Raw genomic sequence first — 18935 nt, 5'->3', positions numbered from 1 at the left:
AGAATATACATAAAAGCCTTGTAGCCTACAGTAGACTTTATACATTCTGTCAGAAATGAATTGAAGGTACACCAAGGACCTCAGAACATCCTCATTGGTGCTCTGACAGTTTGCCGTGCATTGCAAACACACATATTCCAGAACCATTATTACAATGTGATATTATTCTCAAGAGCAGAGCACACTTAACACAACCGTCCTCAAATATGGGATTCCTGAATAAAACTAAGAGTGGAAAAAATGGAGATAGAAATATATTAACATACATATGTTAACAGTTTCAAAAATCTGATCAGCACAAGATCTCTTGCAGGACGGATAAGAGAAAACAAGCTGAGGACAAACACAGGAAATTCTTGCAGCGTGGTCATTTCCACACAGTTATCTTGATTGCAAAAGTCCTCTTTACCTCAACAATTAAAAACCACTCATTCTGATGAGCAAACTGCCATTGTTTGTGATGGTCAGATCACTGTAGCTCATCCGCATGACAGAATAAAATATTTTCCAAGTGAGCAGATACACAGATGTTTTCTTAATCATCTGAGGGAGGGAGCTAGGTTTAGAGATTTAGTTTATGGAAAAAAAAATAATAAGAGGAACTGATTAAAGGCATTTGAGCTTTTTGTCATCAGGGAGGTGAGGTACGTCAGACCTAGAGCCCCAAATGGATCGAAGGAAGGGTGGGTCTATAGTACGCATCACACTTCAAACGAGGGAGCATCTGGAGAACAGAGATAGCAATGTAGTGACTACTGAAACTCACAGATTCACACCATCTGAGCTGTGCTCCCATTCATTTACATACTCTGCATGTTTGATTTGGTTCCCAAGGGTTGCTCAGGAGACGTTATTGTTGATCAAAGTGATTCACATTTCACAGACAGAATGAAACTGCACAAAACAAGTCTTGGATGCCCGCTATCTGTGGTTGTAGAGGTTGATGTTAAAAACCATTTCCGTCTGTTACGTCTGCAGAAAGATTCATGCAACTAATCAAACTCTTATGATACATTCCATGTTAATACATTCCTGTTCGCTCCCATTCTGGTAGGAGGTTCTCAATTATTTTCACATTCATTCCTGCCTATCATGATACAAACTGGCATTTGATCCAAATAAATCATTTGATCCATTTTATTCATTTTCATTATTCATCTACAGCACCTTACCAAATATATAACTAGTAAAGAATATGCAAAAACTTATCTGAAATGGCAACAACATAGAACATGCTACAAAACGCACCATATCCACAAGCAAAGGACACAATGATCCCAACGAATGGAGACAGTCAACTGAAGGGAACCCTGTGGTGGGAGTACTGCGCTTAACAGAGGTCAGGTAAATGATAAAAATAATTTTGAGTAACCAATCCCTGACAAACCTAAGCTATGTACATGTGAAATTAGAGGCGGGAGTGACTCTTTGAGGGACAATGTTTGACAGTGTTAGAGGCTTCCAGTATTGGAATTAATGAGGCACATGTGATGAGATCATTGGGGACAGCTGGATGCTGGCTGATCTGTGTGTGTGTGTGTGTGTTTGGTCCCTTTCTTACCCGTCTCATTTTCGACATCGCTGAAGAATGCCTTTAAACTTGACCACATGCATTCACTGATCTGCACACAAATTAACAAGTGCTGGCAATCGGCCGTTAATGAATGGTCGAGTCTCATTATGATGAGCACAACCAGATTAGTACACAGATAAACAAAAGAAACCAATTAGATGTACTCACATGTTTCATGTTTGATGCATTTCAACCATGCGTCAGGAAACCAGTCAGACACTCAATATTTCCAGAGAAATAACAGGAACATTATGAAAGAATTTCTTCAGTATACACAACATCTTGAGTATACCAAGGACTCCACTGTATTAGTTATAACGGGACCACTGTAGCATTATAAGATGCATGTTTTATGGTCTGTGGACTTATTGGTTTTGGGCACGACCTAAAACATCATTTTCGTAAAACATTCGACAGTCTTAGTCACCTCTCTTGACTACTAGCTGTATAAATGGATAACATTGTAAAACAACTGTAACCTATGTAAGTCGCTTTGGATAAAAGCGTCTGCCAAATGAATAAATGTAAATGTAAATGTAAATGCACTAAGGTGTGGTAGTACTTAAGCAACTGATGGCTATCATGGTAAGTAAATTGTATCATGGTAAGTCGTATAGAATTGATAAATTCATGCCAAAATAGCGAAATTCACTTTTTTTTGCAAAAAAATTTGTGCATAAACAATACTGTAACAATACTGTAAATTTCGTTTGATGCACGGTATTACACTGCACGTTGTATTCTTTGTAGTAATGTAGCTATTTCTACACTTTCTCGAGGAGATATGACGTCATTGCGCACGACGCAATTTGTTGCCTGAGCAGCTTCCTGAAAGCAAGAATTTCCTTGCTAATGTGGTTAGCCTGTAAGAGCTAGCGGCCAAAGTTATGCGATGGGCTCTCAACTCCGGCAGAAATGTCACTGTATTTAGATTCATTTGAACGACAATAGCGAAAAAAGGCAACTTTAAGGTCTGTCAGATTCCAGATTGGATGCTTCACAGCTTCGGCTGTGCCATTAATTGAGCTGTTTCGGATCTTGTTGATCAGTAAGCTGGTTCAGCAAGGATCGCCCGTCTGTTATGGCGTCAGGGTACAGCGGAAAGGAGGAAGACGGTCTCCGCTCCGGGGCCCCTGGTGGACCGGGCGGCGGTGAGGAGGTCCGGAGCAGGAAGCCGGACAACACCGCGTTCAAGCAGCAGCGATTACCGGCCTGGCAGCCCGTCCTTACCGCGGGCACCGTGCTTCCAGCCTTCTTCGCCATCGGGTGTCTGTTCATCCCCATCGGGATCGGCCTCTATGTCACATCAAACAACATCAAAGAGTTCGAGGTAGCTATCTAGCTAACTGCCTAACTTTGATAGCTAATCTAAAATGCTGATTAACGTTACATTCCTCATCTAACTTTATGTCTACGTACATGGTGTTGTGAACTGGAATCCCCAGTTAACAGCAGTTAGTCGATAATCTAACTTGTCTATTAGCTTGTTAACTTATTTTACTTTTTATGTTCAAAGTCCTAGGGCATTAATCTGCTGTTAAAGTACCTCGCTGGCCAGTTACGTGGTTAACACTCATTTATTGGATCAATAATCTGCTAGTATTCACAAACTTATTATTAATGGACCATTCTGACAGATCACATACAGTTGAAATTGATTCGGGGTCCAGCTACCATGATAAGTTTGTAACACGAAAGTGGTTAACTAGCCTGCTAATGTTGGCTACACAAGTGTATTTGGCCAGCGTTACATTTCCTGTTCCAGAGTGTGTTTCTGACACCGATAACAGACATACGTCGAGAATAGCCGAAGTGTTCATTTTCTGCTTTCAAACGGCACATCTTTTTTAAGCAGTTACTGTGCACATTTCTATTTGTGAAGAGCTCACTGGTAGCCACCTTCATTTTTACATTTACGTTTATTTATTTAGCAGACGCTTTTATCCAAAGCGACGTACAAAAGTGCATACAGTAAGGATAGCGACAGTACGGGTACAGTATGTGTACCGTTTCACAATGAGGCAGTAGTTGTCAACTGAAAGCAAAGTCTGTTTGAGGACGCATTTTTGAAACTGGTTTCTCTTCTTTTCTTGCTTCCTCATTAATAACCGTGGTGTTTTCATCGCAGATCGATTACACCGGGGATGATGTGTTGAGTCCCTGTTTCAACTGCTCCCAAAGCTACAGCTGGAACAGCACATGTACGTGTGCCGTGTCCTTCTCGCTGGATCAGTCTTTCGAGGTAAGCTCCGAAGAAGAACGGCATGCTCTGATGGTGGTTTCATGTGTATCTCCTTAACAACTTGTTTGAACTATTTGTTATCCATGTATGAATAGTCGTAAATGCTCTGTCGTTGAACTGGTCTGGTTTGAAGTTAATTTTCACTATACATGCTTTTGAAGTCTATGCTTAATTGAAGTAAATGAAGAACATTAGCAATGTGTGAGGTATACAGCAAGCCGAAGGCAGTGACACAATTTAGAACATGATTTAGTTCACCAAAAACTTTCCTACTGAATCAGTTTTTATTCCATTTCTGTTGAAACGTTTTCAGAAACTCTCTTCTACCTTGTTCACTTCTTGTTTTGCAATCCAGCAGCAATTAATCCGTCTGTTAGGCTTGCAGTGCTCGTGTTCCTCTAAATTTTGTAAGGATTTGAGTATTAAGTCATATCCCCTCACATCCCAGTGGCTAATAATTGTAAGACGGAGCAAAGTGATTCTGGTACAAGAGAGGTGCTTGCACACCCCTCGGGCTGCAGCTGATGCCAATGGAGTATATGCACACTTCAGATTATTTTATGTCTGGGATGCACTTGCAAATTAGCTCTTACAGTAACATTGGTAAAGGAGTCTTTGTCAGCCCTTGTCAGTGTGCCTTTGTCATTTGCCTTGTTTTTTTTTGTTTTTTTTTCCCATGTTGTCTTTCCAGAGTGAGGTTTACATGTACTATGGGCTGTCCAACTTCTATCAGAACCACAGACGTTATGTGAAGTCCAGGGATGACAGGCAGCTGAATGGAGACATATCCTCACTGAGAGTACGTGAATGTCACATAAATCCAGGTCGTCTTAAAACACGTACCATTTGCCAGTTGGGTGACCGGCGTCTTTCCTATCATATGGCTCTTTCCTCTCGCTAATGTATGGAATTAGTTTCTTTCCTTTCATGCAAAACACTTTCCTCTCATGCTTTTATATTTTTTTCATGTGTTTTAGTTGAACTGCATCAAAACGTACATATAAGTTTAGTGTGTTCACCCTCCCTGCAGTCCCTGTTTAAAAAGGTTGTGTATTAACCTGTACGGCAGGACAGGCAGCACCAGACAAGCTAAATCTCATATATTCGTGTGCTTGGAGTAAATTTTCAGATGTGTTGCTGACTTGTGCCGTTTAACGTTTCACCTGCAGAATCCCAGCAAGGAATGTGAGCCCTACCAAAGGAACGAAAACATGCCCATTGCCCCCTGCGGGGCCATTGCCAACAGCATGTTCAATGGTTAGGCCTTTTACCCTCGAGCTATCCAAAAAAATCACCTGTGCTCCAGTTGTGCAACAGAGAAGCTTACTGCGGTGTGTTTCTGTCTTCTCCCAGACACTTTGGAACTGTATTATGTCCTTTCCAACGGTTCCCTTGCTGCGATTTCTCTGACGAAGACAGGCATCGCCTGGTGGACGGACAAACACGTCAAGTTCCGAAACCCCGGGGGAAACAACTCCAACCTCCAGGCCGCTTTCCGAGGTGCAAATGTAGCAGAGATGAAATTAGTATCTTGTGTGAGTCATGCGTAAAGCCAGTGGGGTAGCAGGAAGTAGAGTGGTTTCAGCGGTGCCGTCACTCCCAGACACTTGGTTAGCTAGTACTGTTACTGACTTGAGCTGGGGCCAAAGTGCCTTTAGCACTTGGTAACAGCATTGGCTGTTAGAACAGCCAGAACAGAAGCGGCTAGAACAGAGGTTCTAGCCGCTTTCACGTTGCATTTAACCCCCTCCGGTCTGTCTTTCACTTCTCCCAGACACGACAAAGCCGGTGAACTGGCGCAAGCCCGTGTACGAGCTGGACACAGACCCCGACAACAACGGCTTCATCAACGAGGACTTCATCGTGTGGATGCGCACGGCGGCCCTGCCCACCTTCCGCAAGCTGTACCGCATCATCCACAAGAACGGCGTGACCACCACCCTGCCCCAGGGCAACTACATTCTCAACATCACCTACAGTATCCTTTCAGGGAGCGGCCTGCGAACGCCCGGCCTTGCAGCGCTCGTACAGGTCTCTGATTCAGATGTCCTGTTCTGCACGGTTGGAACATTTCCATATACCAAATGGGCAGGATGCCCAATCCTGATTTTACAGGGCTCTAATTCTGTAGATTTCCCCCCCCCCACCTGAGTACTTAACTACTTGATGATATTATTCCCTTAATGGACCCATTGTAGCCATTCCTTCCAGTCCTGAGATTATTAGTCATTTAAAGTGAGTTGAAAGCATGTAGGACATGTAAACAAGCTCTCTGTTACCAGGTTTGGGCATCCCCGCGAAAAGGCTTCACTGAGGCTGTAATTCCTGCAGGCACAGCCAGCTAAGGAAATGCCTCTGTGTGGCAGCTGCTGCAGCGTGAGTGAGCGCAGAGCATCTCCACAGAATGCCAGCGTTTGCATGCCACTGCCCGTGGCTGCTTTGCTTCCAGTCTTGGGAAATTGCACCTGCATGAAAAAAATGTCTTTGAGTTCATACTCTAGAGCACTATGACGCAAAGATTAGTTATCCTCAGGCTTACAAGATCTGGAGGCTGGCGCTGGTCATACTTGGAAAAGAAGGGTTGTAGATGTTAGCAAAGCAGCATTATTTTTGCGTGCCTTTAGAAGCCCTTGATCAGCCACCTGGCAAATATGCTCGTTGCTTTCCAAAATGTGGCGCCGGCATGATGTGCGTATAACGCAGTTGTTGTTTATTTGAAGTGAGTGTGTGTGTGTGTGTATGTGTACGTGTGTCAGACTGGACTAAGGTTTGAAACCCCTCGTCATTTTCCTTCACGGTGTAACCTCAGACTACCCTGTGCGTAGCTTTGAGGGCCGCAAGCGCGTGATCCTCAGCACCATCTCCTGGATGGGGGGCAAGAACCCCTTCCTGGGCATCGCCTACATCACCGTCGGCACTGTCTGCTTCTTCCTGGGCGTGGTCCTCCTCATCATCAACCACAAGTTTGGAAACCGCAGCAACAGCGCCGACATCCCAAGCTGAGAGACCTGCCGAGAGGGCCGGCGTTGCGTGTGCAATGTCTAAGGCCCTGATAGGCTGACCGTGGAAGCGCCGGTCATGTTACACGTATGCCCTGTGCATACTCGAAACACCTGCTGATTATGTCCCCAGAGATGGAGTGTAGCAGTATGTTTGGGAGAATCCTACTATGCAATTATGAGAGGGTGCAGTGTTGTCAAACAGCTCAACCTCTGAAATGAGCCTGGGTAGTTTTTCAGATATTTATTTTTTTGTGATCACACATGATTTAAGGTTCACAGTTACATTTTCTGTTGTTTTTTTTTCTGTAATCCAAATCACTTTTTGTAAATCGTTAATTAGTGTATAAAATGAGAGTTTTAAGCTGAGTGGTAGGTGCTGAATTATGACTTGCTATTGAATTGAAACAAAAGCTTTAGTATGTTAATGTGGATGTTGATATTTAAATTCTAAACTTTGTGCAAAGGTGCAGAATGTTAAGACTGTTTCCTGCTGGCTGAATCTATTGTTTTTAAGCTCCATTTTATTACCTCCAAGGCCAGTTCTTGTGGGTTTTGATGTGGACTGGCACTAAATGCTGGCATGACTACTTGCATTTCATATAATGCAGCTGTGTTAAACGTCCACATGTATGCAAGTCAAAGTGCAGTTCAGCATTGCTCCAGAGTGTATTAAGTCTTGGAAAATGACGTTAGGCAGTTGATTACATACACAGTCTGAAAATGTATAGCTGTGAAGGAACATTCACCAAAACTTCAAGGGCTGATTGGAATGCTTTGTAGGGAACAATAAATTTAAAGTTATTTTAGGAAGTCTCATTTGGAAATGATTTTACTTTCTCTTTTTGAAATTACAAAAATGTTTTTTTACAAGATCACCAAATATTGTGTAATTGATACTTGCCACATCTGATCTACTAGGTTTCTTTTGTCTATTGGCTTTTTTGGTCTCCTGTTTTGTATAGTAAAACCATCTATTTTATCTCGGAGAGTTTACTTTTATAACCAGATGAATAAAACAATCTGTAAATGACTTCTAACTCAGTCTTAACTTTGTCCTGAGTCCTGTGTTCTGCTAATGTTGAGGTAGCTAAGGCTCCTTGTATTGTATTGCTTGGTTTGCAGGGAAAATGTCAAGCAATGGAAAATGACCCATAACAGCCGCTGAACAGAGAAGGTACTTTAACGTACTGTAAATACAAGCAATTTATAGAATTGCAGGGTTGTGGAGAGAGGGTGGGGATGGTGTTAATGCCTTTGTGGTCATCCAAGGCTACATTTACAAATTTTGTGGTGATTTATACCAAATTATATTGGTATGTATTTATCTTACATTTAGGTGTCATCAGTCCCCATACAAGCTTGTCCGTGTTATCTCCTGTTAGCAATATTAAAATGGTGTACTTTGACAGACAGGTATTGTGCTTTCAGAACATCAGTCAGAATTCATTCCCACTATTTTGCTACGCGTACGTAGTTGATCAGACATTATGGTTGTAGATCATATATATGACTATCAGATATCTGATAGTCAACTTTGGAATTGGTTTTATAAATTGATTACTGTTCTGTTATTCTGTGATTGCTATGATTAATATCACCTTGGGTTGATTGGTTCATAGAAGACAAAGCCAACTGTGAATTAAACTGACCAAACTGAACTGAACTCGGTAACAAACTGGGTACTAGGTGTCTTTAGCAGTATTGTTACATATTTTACATAGTATCTAATCATTTCACCTACATTAAGATGACTCCTGTTTTAGGTCTACTGAATGACTTACCATTTTATTTTGGCTTGTTGAGATATAACTGCAATATCATTTCCCTCACTACAGATGAACCTTAACCATATTTTTGAGAAGGCTGGCTCTTCTCGTGGAGACCCCCTTCACTTAAACTAATCACTGTAATTCCCTGTAGTGTAGTACTATCCTTTTCAAACAATTCATTACAAAACTAAGGTATTGAGCTGTGAATTGTCACCTTAAGCATTATTTCTTATTTTAAACTAAGATCTAAGACACTTAATGTCTGCTCCATTAACATGGTTAGTGGAGTACAGTGGGGTTCAGCCTAGATATAGTGGTCCACAGCAAAGTAAACGTTCTCATACCACCTGACCCACCTCCTAATCTTATAATCACTTTATACTCCAGTACAGTAGGGGTGACGGTAGATGGTACTCCTGTACATTAGGTGGCAGTAGTAGGTCTTTCATTGATCTCCACCATCAAAAAATCATAACCACAGAATTAAAGTAAACCGGCGGAAGAAGTTGGGCTCGTTACCTGTGTCCTTGTGCGGCTTGTATTTGGGAAGAACCAACCGGCAAGATGTACAGGCACTTTCTGGTAACATGCTCGCCACGTCTCTCCAATTCTTCTTAGTCTTGATGTGACATTGATTTGTAAATGTCCCTTTCTTTCAGTGTGTTTAGGCAGCTAGATGTAATTCTCATAGCGACCTTAGCTACATTGCTAGCCATCCAAGGATGCTAGCTAGCCGGCTAGCATGGTTAGCTAAATAACGGTCACAGGCTCACCAGGTCAGGTCTGAGTTTCTATACAACCGACCCAGTCAAAGCTAATGTTGGCATGTAGCTAAGCTTTGCTAGCTAGCCAGAAGAAGTCGTTTTGAAAACTTTGGGGGCTAACTGCTAGTTATACGGAGCCGCAAAGACTAAAGTGCTGTGCGAACCTTAGGTAATTTCGCGATCTAAATAGTTAGGCGAATTATCTAGCTAGCTGCTTTAAGGTTATCTAACTGGAAGTAGCTTTTGGATAACTACTTAACCAGTTAAACAGCTTAACTGATATGTATTTGACCTTCCCTTTTCTTGATAATGTTTTGGTTGCCTTGAGCTGACGCTAGTCAAACGTGAATATCTTCCATACCGCTGTCTGCTTTAGTCACGTCGCTAAGACAATACGAGCTAAATAGCGTTAGCATATTAGCATCTACCTACTTTATCCATTCTTCCATAACTTCCCAGCTCTGACGGTGACCTTTCTTTAGTTGACAGAACAAAGCTAATGTTAGCTAACTGTAGTTATCTTTCAGGGTAGGTTTGTAGGCTTAATTGTTGGAATTGCGCAATGAGGATGCACGTATAGTAACTTGTTGGCCAGCTAGGCAGACAATGGAAATAATGTAAGATGAGCTGGATGACTCATCTGTAAGCAGAACCTGCAATACCGGACGATGAATTCAGGTTAATTTAACATGACTTCACCCCTGCGCTGAATTAAAGTTTGATTGCGAAGAATTAAACACGGTCCACTGATGGGTTAGTCATTTCCGGTTTGTAAGGGTAAGATGATAACGTTGCAGGTGCAAGCTAGCAAGCTTACTACGCTTAGCATAAAGAGTCCGGGGTTCCAAATTTGGCCAACTAACCATCGGCCATTTCAATTGGTTGGGTAAATCTCCTTACCTCAGCTGATATCTGCTGGATGCTCTGAACGTCGTGAGTCAGCGAGGTCGGCGCTATTCATATTTGTGTTGGTTTAGATTACTCCTTAACCAAGAAATGGATTGAGATCCATACAAGGTGCTGTGTAAATCACATCCATTATTGTGATTTTTGTTGGATGTGTCAAGCACACATAAAGGAGCAGGGACTCATAGAAGGCTGATTTATGAATGTTTCATGTTGTTGTTGGATCACCCGTAGGTGTTTTATCTAACGGTGTCCTATCACGTCCACTGCTAGGCCTTGCGCCAGGTCTCCCGGCGTATGATCAGCAGTAGCGCTTGCAGGCAGGTGGAGAACAAGGTGCCCGAGAAGCAGAAGCTGTTCCAGGTGAGTCGAAAGGGGGCGGGGGGTCAGAGCAGGACAGGTTGCAGTTGGCCCAGAAGCTGTGTCTCATCTATAGTCAGGTTCACTTAAGGCTCAGATGTGTCACGTACAAGCAGAGGGTGTCTTTTTTGAAGTCAGCAGCAGAGCTGGCTATAGTGATCTTCCCTTAACTTTGAATTCTTTGAAATTGGAAGTCAGCTTGCCTGGCGCTTAGGCAAGGGTATAAGTCAGCTCATAAGTAAATTGTCACCCTAAAACCTGCAGGTGTCTAGCTCTCAGGACCAAATTGAAAAAAAAAACACATCTGTAACCAGCATGAATCTTTGGCACCCTTACACTTTGGAATTGCTTTGAAAAGAATTGGTTGGAGATGTTGACCTGGACATTGAATGGTCTGAATGGCCTTCATTTTAATGTGGTTGTCACTCGCCTGTTGCCTAGTTTCAGTGGTGTGTAAATAGTCTAGGCCAGTAAGCTGCCTGGTTGTCATAGTGACATATTTTTAAATTGTATTTTCAAACACTGTTATGAAACTGTCATTCATCTTTTGGCATGTGACATATGTTGTTGATATGATAGCACTTTAGATATTTAAAGTTTGCACTTCATTCCCAGGTTTTGGATTCATGAATATATTATTTTTCCCCAATAGGCTGACAGATAAGTATGTCTTAATTTGCTGATATGGTTTAGTGTAAAGTAGTCTGACTAATTCCTATGCATGTGGTGTGAAACAAGCAGAAATGCCCAATGGAGCTGCAAGGATCAAAGGCTTTGCTAATTTTGCTGTCACACAATATACACTTGTTTAATGTTTGTAGCTGAGGGCTGTGCTACCAGAACACTTGTCTGCAATGAAATTGAAGGCAGTTTCTTATGCATAGTGCTGTTGGTGTCTTTGTAATCACCTCATCCATTCTGAAACACAAGTTCAGGTCCTCTTTGCCTTCTTTTAGTATCAATGAGTCTATACTGATGATTTTTAAAATAAGCTTTTTATTCTATAGATTATGCAGGGCTGGGCAAATCAACCAACTGCTGTGTGATGTTATGAATGATTCAATAATACTGTGGCTTAAACAGGGTAATACACATAACTTTGGGGGATTATTTATATAACTATTTCTTTTAATTCAGCAGTATGATGCTTTTCTCTCCATGTTTGTGCTCATTGCCCTCTGGTAAACACTGCTGTTTGGCAAGAAATGTGCATAGTGTACTTACACTGCTGTAATGAACAGCTATATTATGATTAGTACAGTGATGCTGCACAGAACAGCTCTTTCCTCTCATGCCTTTTGTATTCCTTTGTTGGAATTCCCAAAGGAAACAAATGTCGGTGCATGGCTCTTACACGTCCACACAGGCAGACTACGGCAAACGCACACACACAAGCCATGTAAAACTACTGGCAGTCAGTTAAAACAAGCTATCAATCAGGTGTGGTGTGCATGAATATTTCCACTAAGACTTCACTGTGTAACATTGTTTCTTTTTTTACCTTTATCAACAGGAAGACAATGGGATGCCAGTGCACTTAAAAGGTGGTGTCAGTGATGCCCTCCTTTACAGGTTAACGATGGCCCTGACTGTCTTAGGTAAGTAAAGTTACTGACCAGGGGGCCAAGGTAATGCTGAGGCAGCAAGCATTACACAGTACACAAACACACACCCAACATCTAGTGGAAGGTCAAAGGTGCTGGGTACAACGAGTCAGTGTGGGAGGTTAAAGAGAACCTGCACACGGCGCAGATACCTTAATTCCTCCAAGTAGTGTGGATATCAAACACTGTGGTGTAGTGTAGCGGTAACTGAAAGGTTGATGGTTCGATTCTCCATTGGGGCAGTGCTGTTTTACCCTTGGGCAAGGTACTTAACCCAAAGATTGCCTCAAATATCTAGCTGTATAAATGAATTATATGTAGAATTGTAAGCTATGTGAGTTGCTCTGATAAGTGTCAGCGAAATGGCAAAAATGTAATGTAATGTAAAGCAGTCTAATTTGTTGCCAACTTCTGCTCCGTTGGGTTTCACGAGCAATAAGGAAATGCCAACGGCAAAGGAGAAACGGCCGAGTCAAGAATGCAGTACGTCAACAACAACAGCAAAAAAAAGCTGTTTTCTGTAAACTGTATCCTGTACAGCAAAGCCAAGCAAGGAGAAACCATGTTACCTGTTGCATCCACAGCACAAACTGCTAAAAGAATCAGTAATCTGCTGCTTCTGACACCTCACAGTAGTGGTTGATGTTGAGGCTGGCGTCTCTGCATTTGTTGTGCGAGGCCACAACATGCTGTGGCAGGGCCTTGCATGAACTGGCATGGCAGGCACTCGGCTCTTCTAATCACTGCTATTTATTTATTAATTATATACATGACAGTAAGCCATTTCTGCTATAGCAGTGTTTCTGCACACCAGAGACTGACATGCAACATGCTGGTCTTAATTCATTAATTCTAAATCCTCTATCAGTATGGTCAATGACAAAGCTATTTTACCAAATATGTATTTAATAACATATGATTCTATGATGAATAACAAATCTATGGTTTGTGTTTTGAGTAATGTGTTTTTATGTGCCTAAAGGGTTTTTTCTTCCATTTAATAATTACTTGTGACATTTATTTTCAATGTCTTTGCAGGAACTGGATATGTTTTATATGAACTGTATAGCGCAGCAGTCCCCAAGAAGAAAGAGTGAAATCCTGCATATACCACCTGTATCCCTGTTTAAATAACCTTTTTCAATTGTAAAGAAGAATATATGTATACAATCAGGGAGTTTATTTGTCCTGTCATGATGAAAATTTGTTGATGTGAATGGGATCAGTATTTATTGATTGTACAGACCTGTGGGCAATAAAAGCAACTGCACATTATTATTTTTGTTGTTATATGTTACATCTAATAGCAGAAATCTTTTGTGGATTTCATCAGCTCTCCCCTGCTGAAGGTTGTGATAATAACCTTTAAAACCTGCAATGATAACATTTGTGAGTCAGCTGACTCCATGTAACAGTCATTGGATACCAACGTCCTTTATATAAGGGAGTCCTATGTTGCCAAACAAAATTCTGCAGCCGCTCTTCCATTGAGATTTAGTCGAAGTATCACCCGTAGTATAATGCTGTGGGTCATGATGACTTTGAATAAAGGTACGAGGGACTGAGAAAAATACTGTGCTTCGTTTTAGCGTCATCTTCAGCGCCTAAGAAGCTTACAGATTTGAGTGAAGTGTTAAAAACACGAACAAACACGGTGTGACCGCACATAATGGTATAACCAGAGCAGCAGCTACTCCATGGCAGCGCAGTCCCATTGCCGAGTACAGCTGTTAGATTATGAATTACATCCTGAGTGTACCTAGCCGTTGACTTTTGTCAAATAATAATAATAAAAAAAGTGTAATCTACCATACTGGGCGTGGCCTAACAAACCCCCCCCCCCCCAAAGCCTGTGGGGATTTACTGAGCGTGCGTAGTAAAAATGGCAAACTTCACTGCGGTTGGATACGATGAAATGTAAAACCAATAAGTACATGTGAAAAGATGCGAGAATCTAAATACGGCTGTGGGAAGAAATCAAATGTGCTGTATTTCCAATAAATGACTGCAATGACAATAAATGAGTGGTCCCTCCAACATCTGACAGTGTCCTTGTAATATTTTCCTTCAATAAAATGTGTTCATCGGTTGAGATAGACTATTCAAAAAGTGCGTGTTACATTAATGGTAATACCATACCTCCTGTTTGCAATGAGTAACAAACTCCAAAACATTCTAAACTTCAGAAACCCTGTAGATCAGAAAGTCGTGTTATGATGCTACAGTTGAGCATAAACAGATTCAGTAATATTCCGTGAAGGTGCAATATTATAATTTAGCTATAAATGTAATCAAACTTGTAAAAATATACATTTTACATTTATGTTAATATTTTCAGACGTGACTTGTCAGTTGGAAATGCACATCATCGTGTTGCCAGAGTCTTGAGTTTCCATGTTTTTGTTCTTTTTCCTTTGCAGTCTTCCATTGCAAAGTATCCAGCATTAGTGCTGTTGCAAATTGGGAAATTGTGTAGGTGTCTAATATGACTCCTACCAGAATTACTTGCCTTCGGGGTGAATATGTAAATCTTGTACAAAATTGAACTTGTCCCACTGCAATTATCACGTTTATCAACCGCACGGAAAAAATGACTCGTGAACAAGTGATTTTGTAGCCGTCTCCTCAATTTTACAGCCGCATGCTGCAAACACACATGACCTTTTACACAGATCAGAAGAAACAAACTTGCTGGGCATTTACGCAGAAGTTACTCACGGGCAGGTGGTACAATGACGTTTTACATTATACCCTTATTTTAAACACGTTATGTATTTCAAAAGGGCCATTTTACGATACTGTATTATAATTGTTATTTATAGTTTGTTAAGTATGGATGAAGTAACTTTTTTCTGAATATATCCAATATATCTAGGTAGTGTTCATTCTGTTGCACGAGGCAAATATTCACTCAGAATTACAATGGATGCAGTCCAACCACTGGCTTAAGCGCCCAGTCGATGCTGAAACGCTGAATTTATAATTATCTTATTGGTTCAGTTTCATTCCCAAGATAAACTATACGTTTGTAAAATGTCTCTCTTTACCCCTTATGCCCTGACTCAGTTACAGGTCGCGCCTAATTGACGCGCGTTACAATTAACCGGTGTTTAGCTAACGTGCTTCTAAACGTGAATGTTCATGTTTTGAAGATTAGGCCTCACAAGTTTTATCGGGTCATCTAAGAAACGTGGATTGATTCCAGGCTTCTCATTCTAGACATTTTGAACCCGCTCTGTGTAGCGACTGTCCTTCCGTTCCGATTTAACCGAATATTCTGGTCAATGGAAATACGTTTGAATGGTTTTCAAGATGAGTTCATCATTGGCTCAATACAGTGAATGTTTTACGGCAGTCTTACGTCTATCATCACATAAAAGCAGTAAGAGTTTACAAGGTTGCTATTTCCATCCGCTACCTGAGGTAGTAAATAACACATTTTCCTTTAAATACTCGAAATACTGATCTCTACTTAACAAATAAACAATTAAAAAGTTACTGAGGTCACTATTCGCCCGTGTATTGAAGCCCTTTTTACCTTGACGTGCCGAGACACGCGGGCGCATTTTGCCTATTCAGTCGCTAGAGGGCCACGTTAGCTAGGAAATGCTTACAGTGAGGGTTTACCGCGCAGATTCAGGACGCTGTCCGGCCAAATAGCCCTTGTCATCTCAGCGAATCGACATAGTAAGTGTGATTATACATGTTCGTTCTTTTACATAAATGCTTAACTAGCCACTGTCTATATCGTATAAAGTGTCAACGAAGGTGGAATTTTGTGTCATGCCATATTCACATACCATTCCTGCGTATTCAGCCAACCTCATTGTAAGACTGAAAACTCGTTCAAAGTTTTCTGAGGTGAATTGTAAAACTGGAAAAGAGATGTAGCTTTGCGATAGCTTGATTGGATACATTTCCACAGATAGCTATGGCTATCATTGACCTTTATCGTTATAACTGTGTGCATATAAATTCACATATGAAACGCACATGTAGGCTACTATCTTAAACTCCTGGGTTTGCGAAGGCTATTTCCTTCTCACACGAGAACGTAACACGAATTTTATGAATGTTAAATGAATTTTAATGTGACAACACTTGCCAAATGGAGTTAACATAAACCTCACATAAAATAATCTGTGTGCAGTCTCATGTCGCATGAGAGGACTTTTTGACAGACACTATATTGGCTCTTAACAGAACCATTTGTTATAGTCATGAACAGATGTGGGCCAGAGCTGAAGAACTGCAGTGGAACGTGGGTTCCATTTACATCTTGCGAAAAAATTATAAATCACACGAAAATGTGATTTAAATATGTATTAACTAACTTAAAACAACAGCCTGTAGCAAATAGCACGGCTGTTGCCTCTTTAATTGTGTTCCTGAAAGAAATAGCATTGGGTTGTCTCAGATTTTTCCATTGTTCCATGTTCAAAAAAATAAATCGCCTTAACGGTTGCCAGCGAAACACATCTCAGGGTTTCCAAACGCAGATGCTATCACTTCAGTATGCGCTGAAGACCTGTGGCATAAACACTCAAATGACCATCACGCCAAAGGAATGCAGACAAGTATGCAGAAGTTTCCAAAAGTATATCCCCACTTTTTTTTTTTTTTTTTTAGATGTTGCATATATCAAACCGTGGCAGGGTTCCACACTCACTGAATGTCGTAAGAGCTTACGATAGTAAAACGAGAAATGGGAACAGCCCCCTATTAAGTAGCAGATTGTGGAGAGATTTTTCCCACTTGGAAAGAGGCTTCCTTTCTGGGAGTCTGCAGTCGGAGCTCTTGTAAACGTCTGCACGAACAAGTCCTACCATCTCCTCTGAAGCTCGCCCGTCAGGTTTCAGCAGGGGCCTCTCGGAAGAAACTTGGCTTTTCTTACTTTTTACGACCAATTAAACAAACGAAAAAACTTCCACAGGTTAGCATTATATTTAATGCATCATATTTCAAATTTACCTGAATGGCTATGTTTTCTTTGTAAAATTATGTTGCCTAATTACATCAGTAGTAGTTACTGCGTACCTTTTTTTATCTGAAACATATGCGCATCGTCTGGACTTTTTTTTTTAATTAAGCAGAGCAGCTAAACAGTTTTTGAAATCCTTGTTCTCATTCACTTTATTAATGTGTGTTCTCTTGTTTTAACTTGATGGTCTACAAATTTATATGTGAATACAGGGACAGTGAAATTCATATTAATTCAGATTAATTACGATTACGGTCCCGCCAATTCAAGGGTAAATTGGACATTAGAAAATCGGGCAGGTGAAACCTTTGCTGTTTCACATGGAAATTTTCTGTGAATTTAGATTTGTTTCAGTGCATTTTTGGTGTGTGTGGGGGTACCGCTCTACATTTGCACTGCTTGATATAAATCGAACGCAGTTTATTGCCTGTCTGCTCTCATTGCCTAATTGCTTACTTGTGTGTTATGAAGAATGCTTTTTATTTCAGTTTTTGGCAGGCACAGTTTTCCAGAGCGATTTGCAGAGATTATAGGTCAGGGATGTTTCAGTATGAGTAAAATGATAAGATTCATATGCATGATATATGTACGTGAATTCATTTATGAAGTACTTTATGAGGTACGTAACTGATAGTTGCTAAATTGCTGATGTATGCTTTTTTTCTTCCAAACGTTGTCTTTCTGAGGTAGCCTAAATCTGGGATCAATATCTGTGCTTTGAATGGATTGTGCTTTTTACCGCAAAGAATGAGTTTGCATCGTGCGCTTTATCGTGTTTATATTATTTTTTCTGGTTTGCATTAATTTAAGTTTCTGTCCTAATTTCCACATGGCAAAGTTCCGCTCGTTTTGAATTGCGCGGAAAACTCTCGCCAGCGATTACCTGCAAGTCTTATTCAGCCTATAACTGTAGGAGGCGCGCTTAACCCATAAAACCACTGAGGGGGCTTTACGACTATTCTGATGCGCACTTTTTGCGGGACCCTTTAGTATACATTCAGTTTTACTATATATTGGATTCGTTGCTATCTGTGTCACTCATCGAGAAGAAATTATAATGTGTTACGGGATAAAGCAGTTTTTATATAAACTTCACAGAGAATGTGTTCAGCAAATTCGTTTACTGCATGACACTTTTTAAAGTAACATTGTCAGTATCCATAATCGCAACTCCACCTGAAAAATAAATGAAAAATTACAGCACGAATTTATTTGTTAAACCTATTCGATTGGAAAGCATGTTTCCCTCAGAGTCCCTCCCTGTGGCCAAACTTTTGGCCAAAGACAGACTACCACGGCAAATTCACGTCCTTTTAACATGTATTTTGGAAAAGTATTCTTCGGTTATTTGACTGAAATAAAACACTTTTTCGACGCTGATGTGATCGATTAACGTGCGCCGCTTTAAAACTTGCGAGTCCAGATACACTAGATCATCGCCAGCAACCTGAGTTCGGGTTACAGTGGGTAATTGTGTGTTCTCTTTGTAGATTCATTCATGTGCTGCTGAGCCGGAAAAAGACAAAAAATGAAGATAAGGCTGTCTTTGGCAGCGGCTGCCTTCCTCGCAGTGCTAGTAACCTCAGTCGAGGCTCAAGGTAACGTCCTCCGCCTTTCCTCCCACCTTTTGGACCAAAATGATTAATTTAGGACGTGCGAACGGGTTGACTCCTGCTTTAGGTGGCGCAGATTCGACCCCTGCCCCTCCCTCTCTCTTTCTCTCGATGGATTGAG

At 41.1% G+C, this 18935-nt stretch overlaps 3 protein-coding genes across 3 annotated transcripts in view; all 3 read left to right on the top strand.

Moving 5' to 3' along the window:
• The first annotated feature begins 2438 nt into the window (after positions 1-2438).
• Positions 2439-7951, top strand: LOC118792006 (cell cycle control protein 50A-like). The gene is made up of 7 exons (XM_036549684.1): positions 2439-2903; positions 3702-3815; positions 4507-4614; positions 4985-5072; positions 5169-5315; positions 5590-5793; positions 6625-7951. The coding sequence occupies exons 1-7, from the start codon at positions 2655-2657 to the stop codon at positions 6816-6818; spliced, it is 1104 nt and encodes a 367-aa protein (XP_036405577.1). The 5' UTR covers positions 2439-2654; the 3' UTR covers positions 6819-7951.
• Positions 7952-9083: 1132 nt separating this feature from the next.
• LOC118792007 (cytochrome c oxidase subunit 7A2, mitochondrial-like) lies at positions 9084-14235 on the top strand. Its single transcript, XM_036549685.1, has 4 exons — positions 9084-9168; positions 10530-10619; positions 12130-12214; positions 13259-14235. Exons 1-4 carry the CDS (start codon positions 9151-9153, stop codon positions 13315-13317), a joined length of 252 nt encoding a protein of 83 aa, XP_036405578.1. The 5' UTR covers positions 9084-9150; the 3' UTR covers positions 13318-14235.
• Positions 14236-16991: 2756 nt separating this feature from the next.
• col12a1b (collagen, type XII, alpha 1b) overlaps positions 16992-18935 on the top strand; it is an 86211-nt gene continuing 84267 nt past the window's right edge. The window contains exons 1-2 of the mRNA XM_036549253.1: positions 16992-17153; positions 18692-18799. Coding sequence (XP_036405146.1) covers positions 18730-18799 — 70 coding nt within the window. The 5' untranslated portion in view covers positions 16992-17153; positions 18692-18729. The remainder of the gene's footprint in view (positions 17154-18691; positions 18800-18935) is intronic.

This window comes from Megalops cyprinoides, chromosome 17 (assembly GCF_013368585.1).
Source record: "Megalops cyprinoides isolate fMegCyp1 chromosome 17, fMegCyp1.pri, whole genome shotgun sequence".
In the NCBI taxonomy this organism is placed as follows: Eukaryota; Metazoa; Chordata; class Actinopteri; order Elopiformes; family Megalopidae; genus Megalops; species Megalops cyprinoides.
Note: the sequence above shows the minus strand (reverse complement) of the source record. Positions and strands in the feature narration are given on the sequence as shown.

Bases quoted from the DNA above. Each gene is read 5' to 3' on its own strand.
- LOC118792006 (XM_036549684.1), top strand. From the start codon at position 2,655: ATGGCGTCAGGGTACAGCGGAAAGGAGGAAGACGGTCTCCGCTCCGGG. The intron at 4,615-4,984 runs GTACGTGAATGT...TTTCACCTGCAG, and splicing joins GAGACATATCCTCACTGAGA to AATCCCAGCAAGGAATGTGA. The intron at 5,073-5,168 runs GTTAGGCCTTTT...GTCTTCTCCCAG, and splicing joins TGCCAACAGCATGTTCAATG to ACACTTTGGAACTGTATTAT.
- LOC118792007 (XM_036549685.1), top strand. The intron at 10,620-12,129 runs GTGAGTCGAAAG...CTTTATCAACAG, and splicing joins AGAAGCAGAAGCTGTTCCAG to GAAGACAATGGGATGCCAGT. The intron at 12,215-13,258 runs GTAAGTAAAGTT...ATGTCTTTGCAG, and splicing joins GATGGCCCTGACTGTCTTAG to GAACTGGATATGTTTTATAT.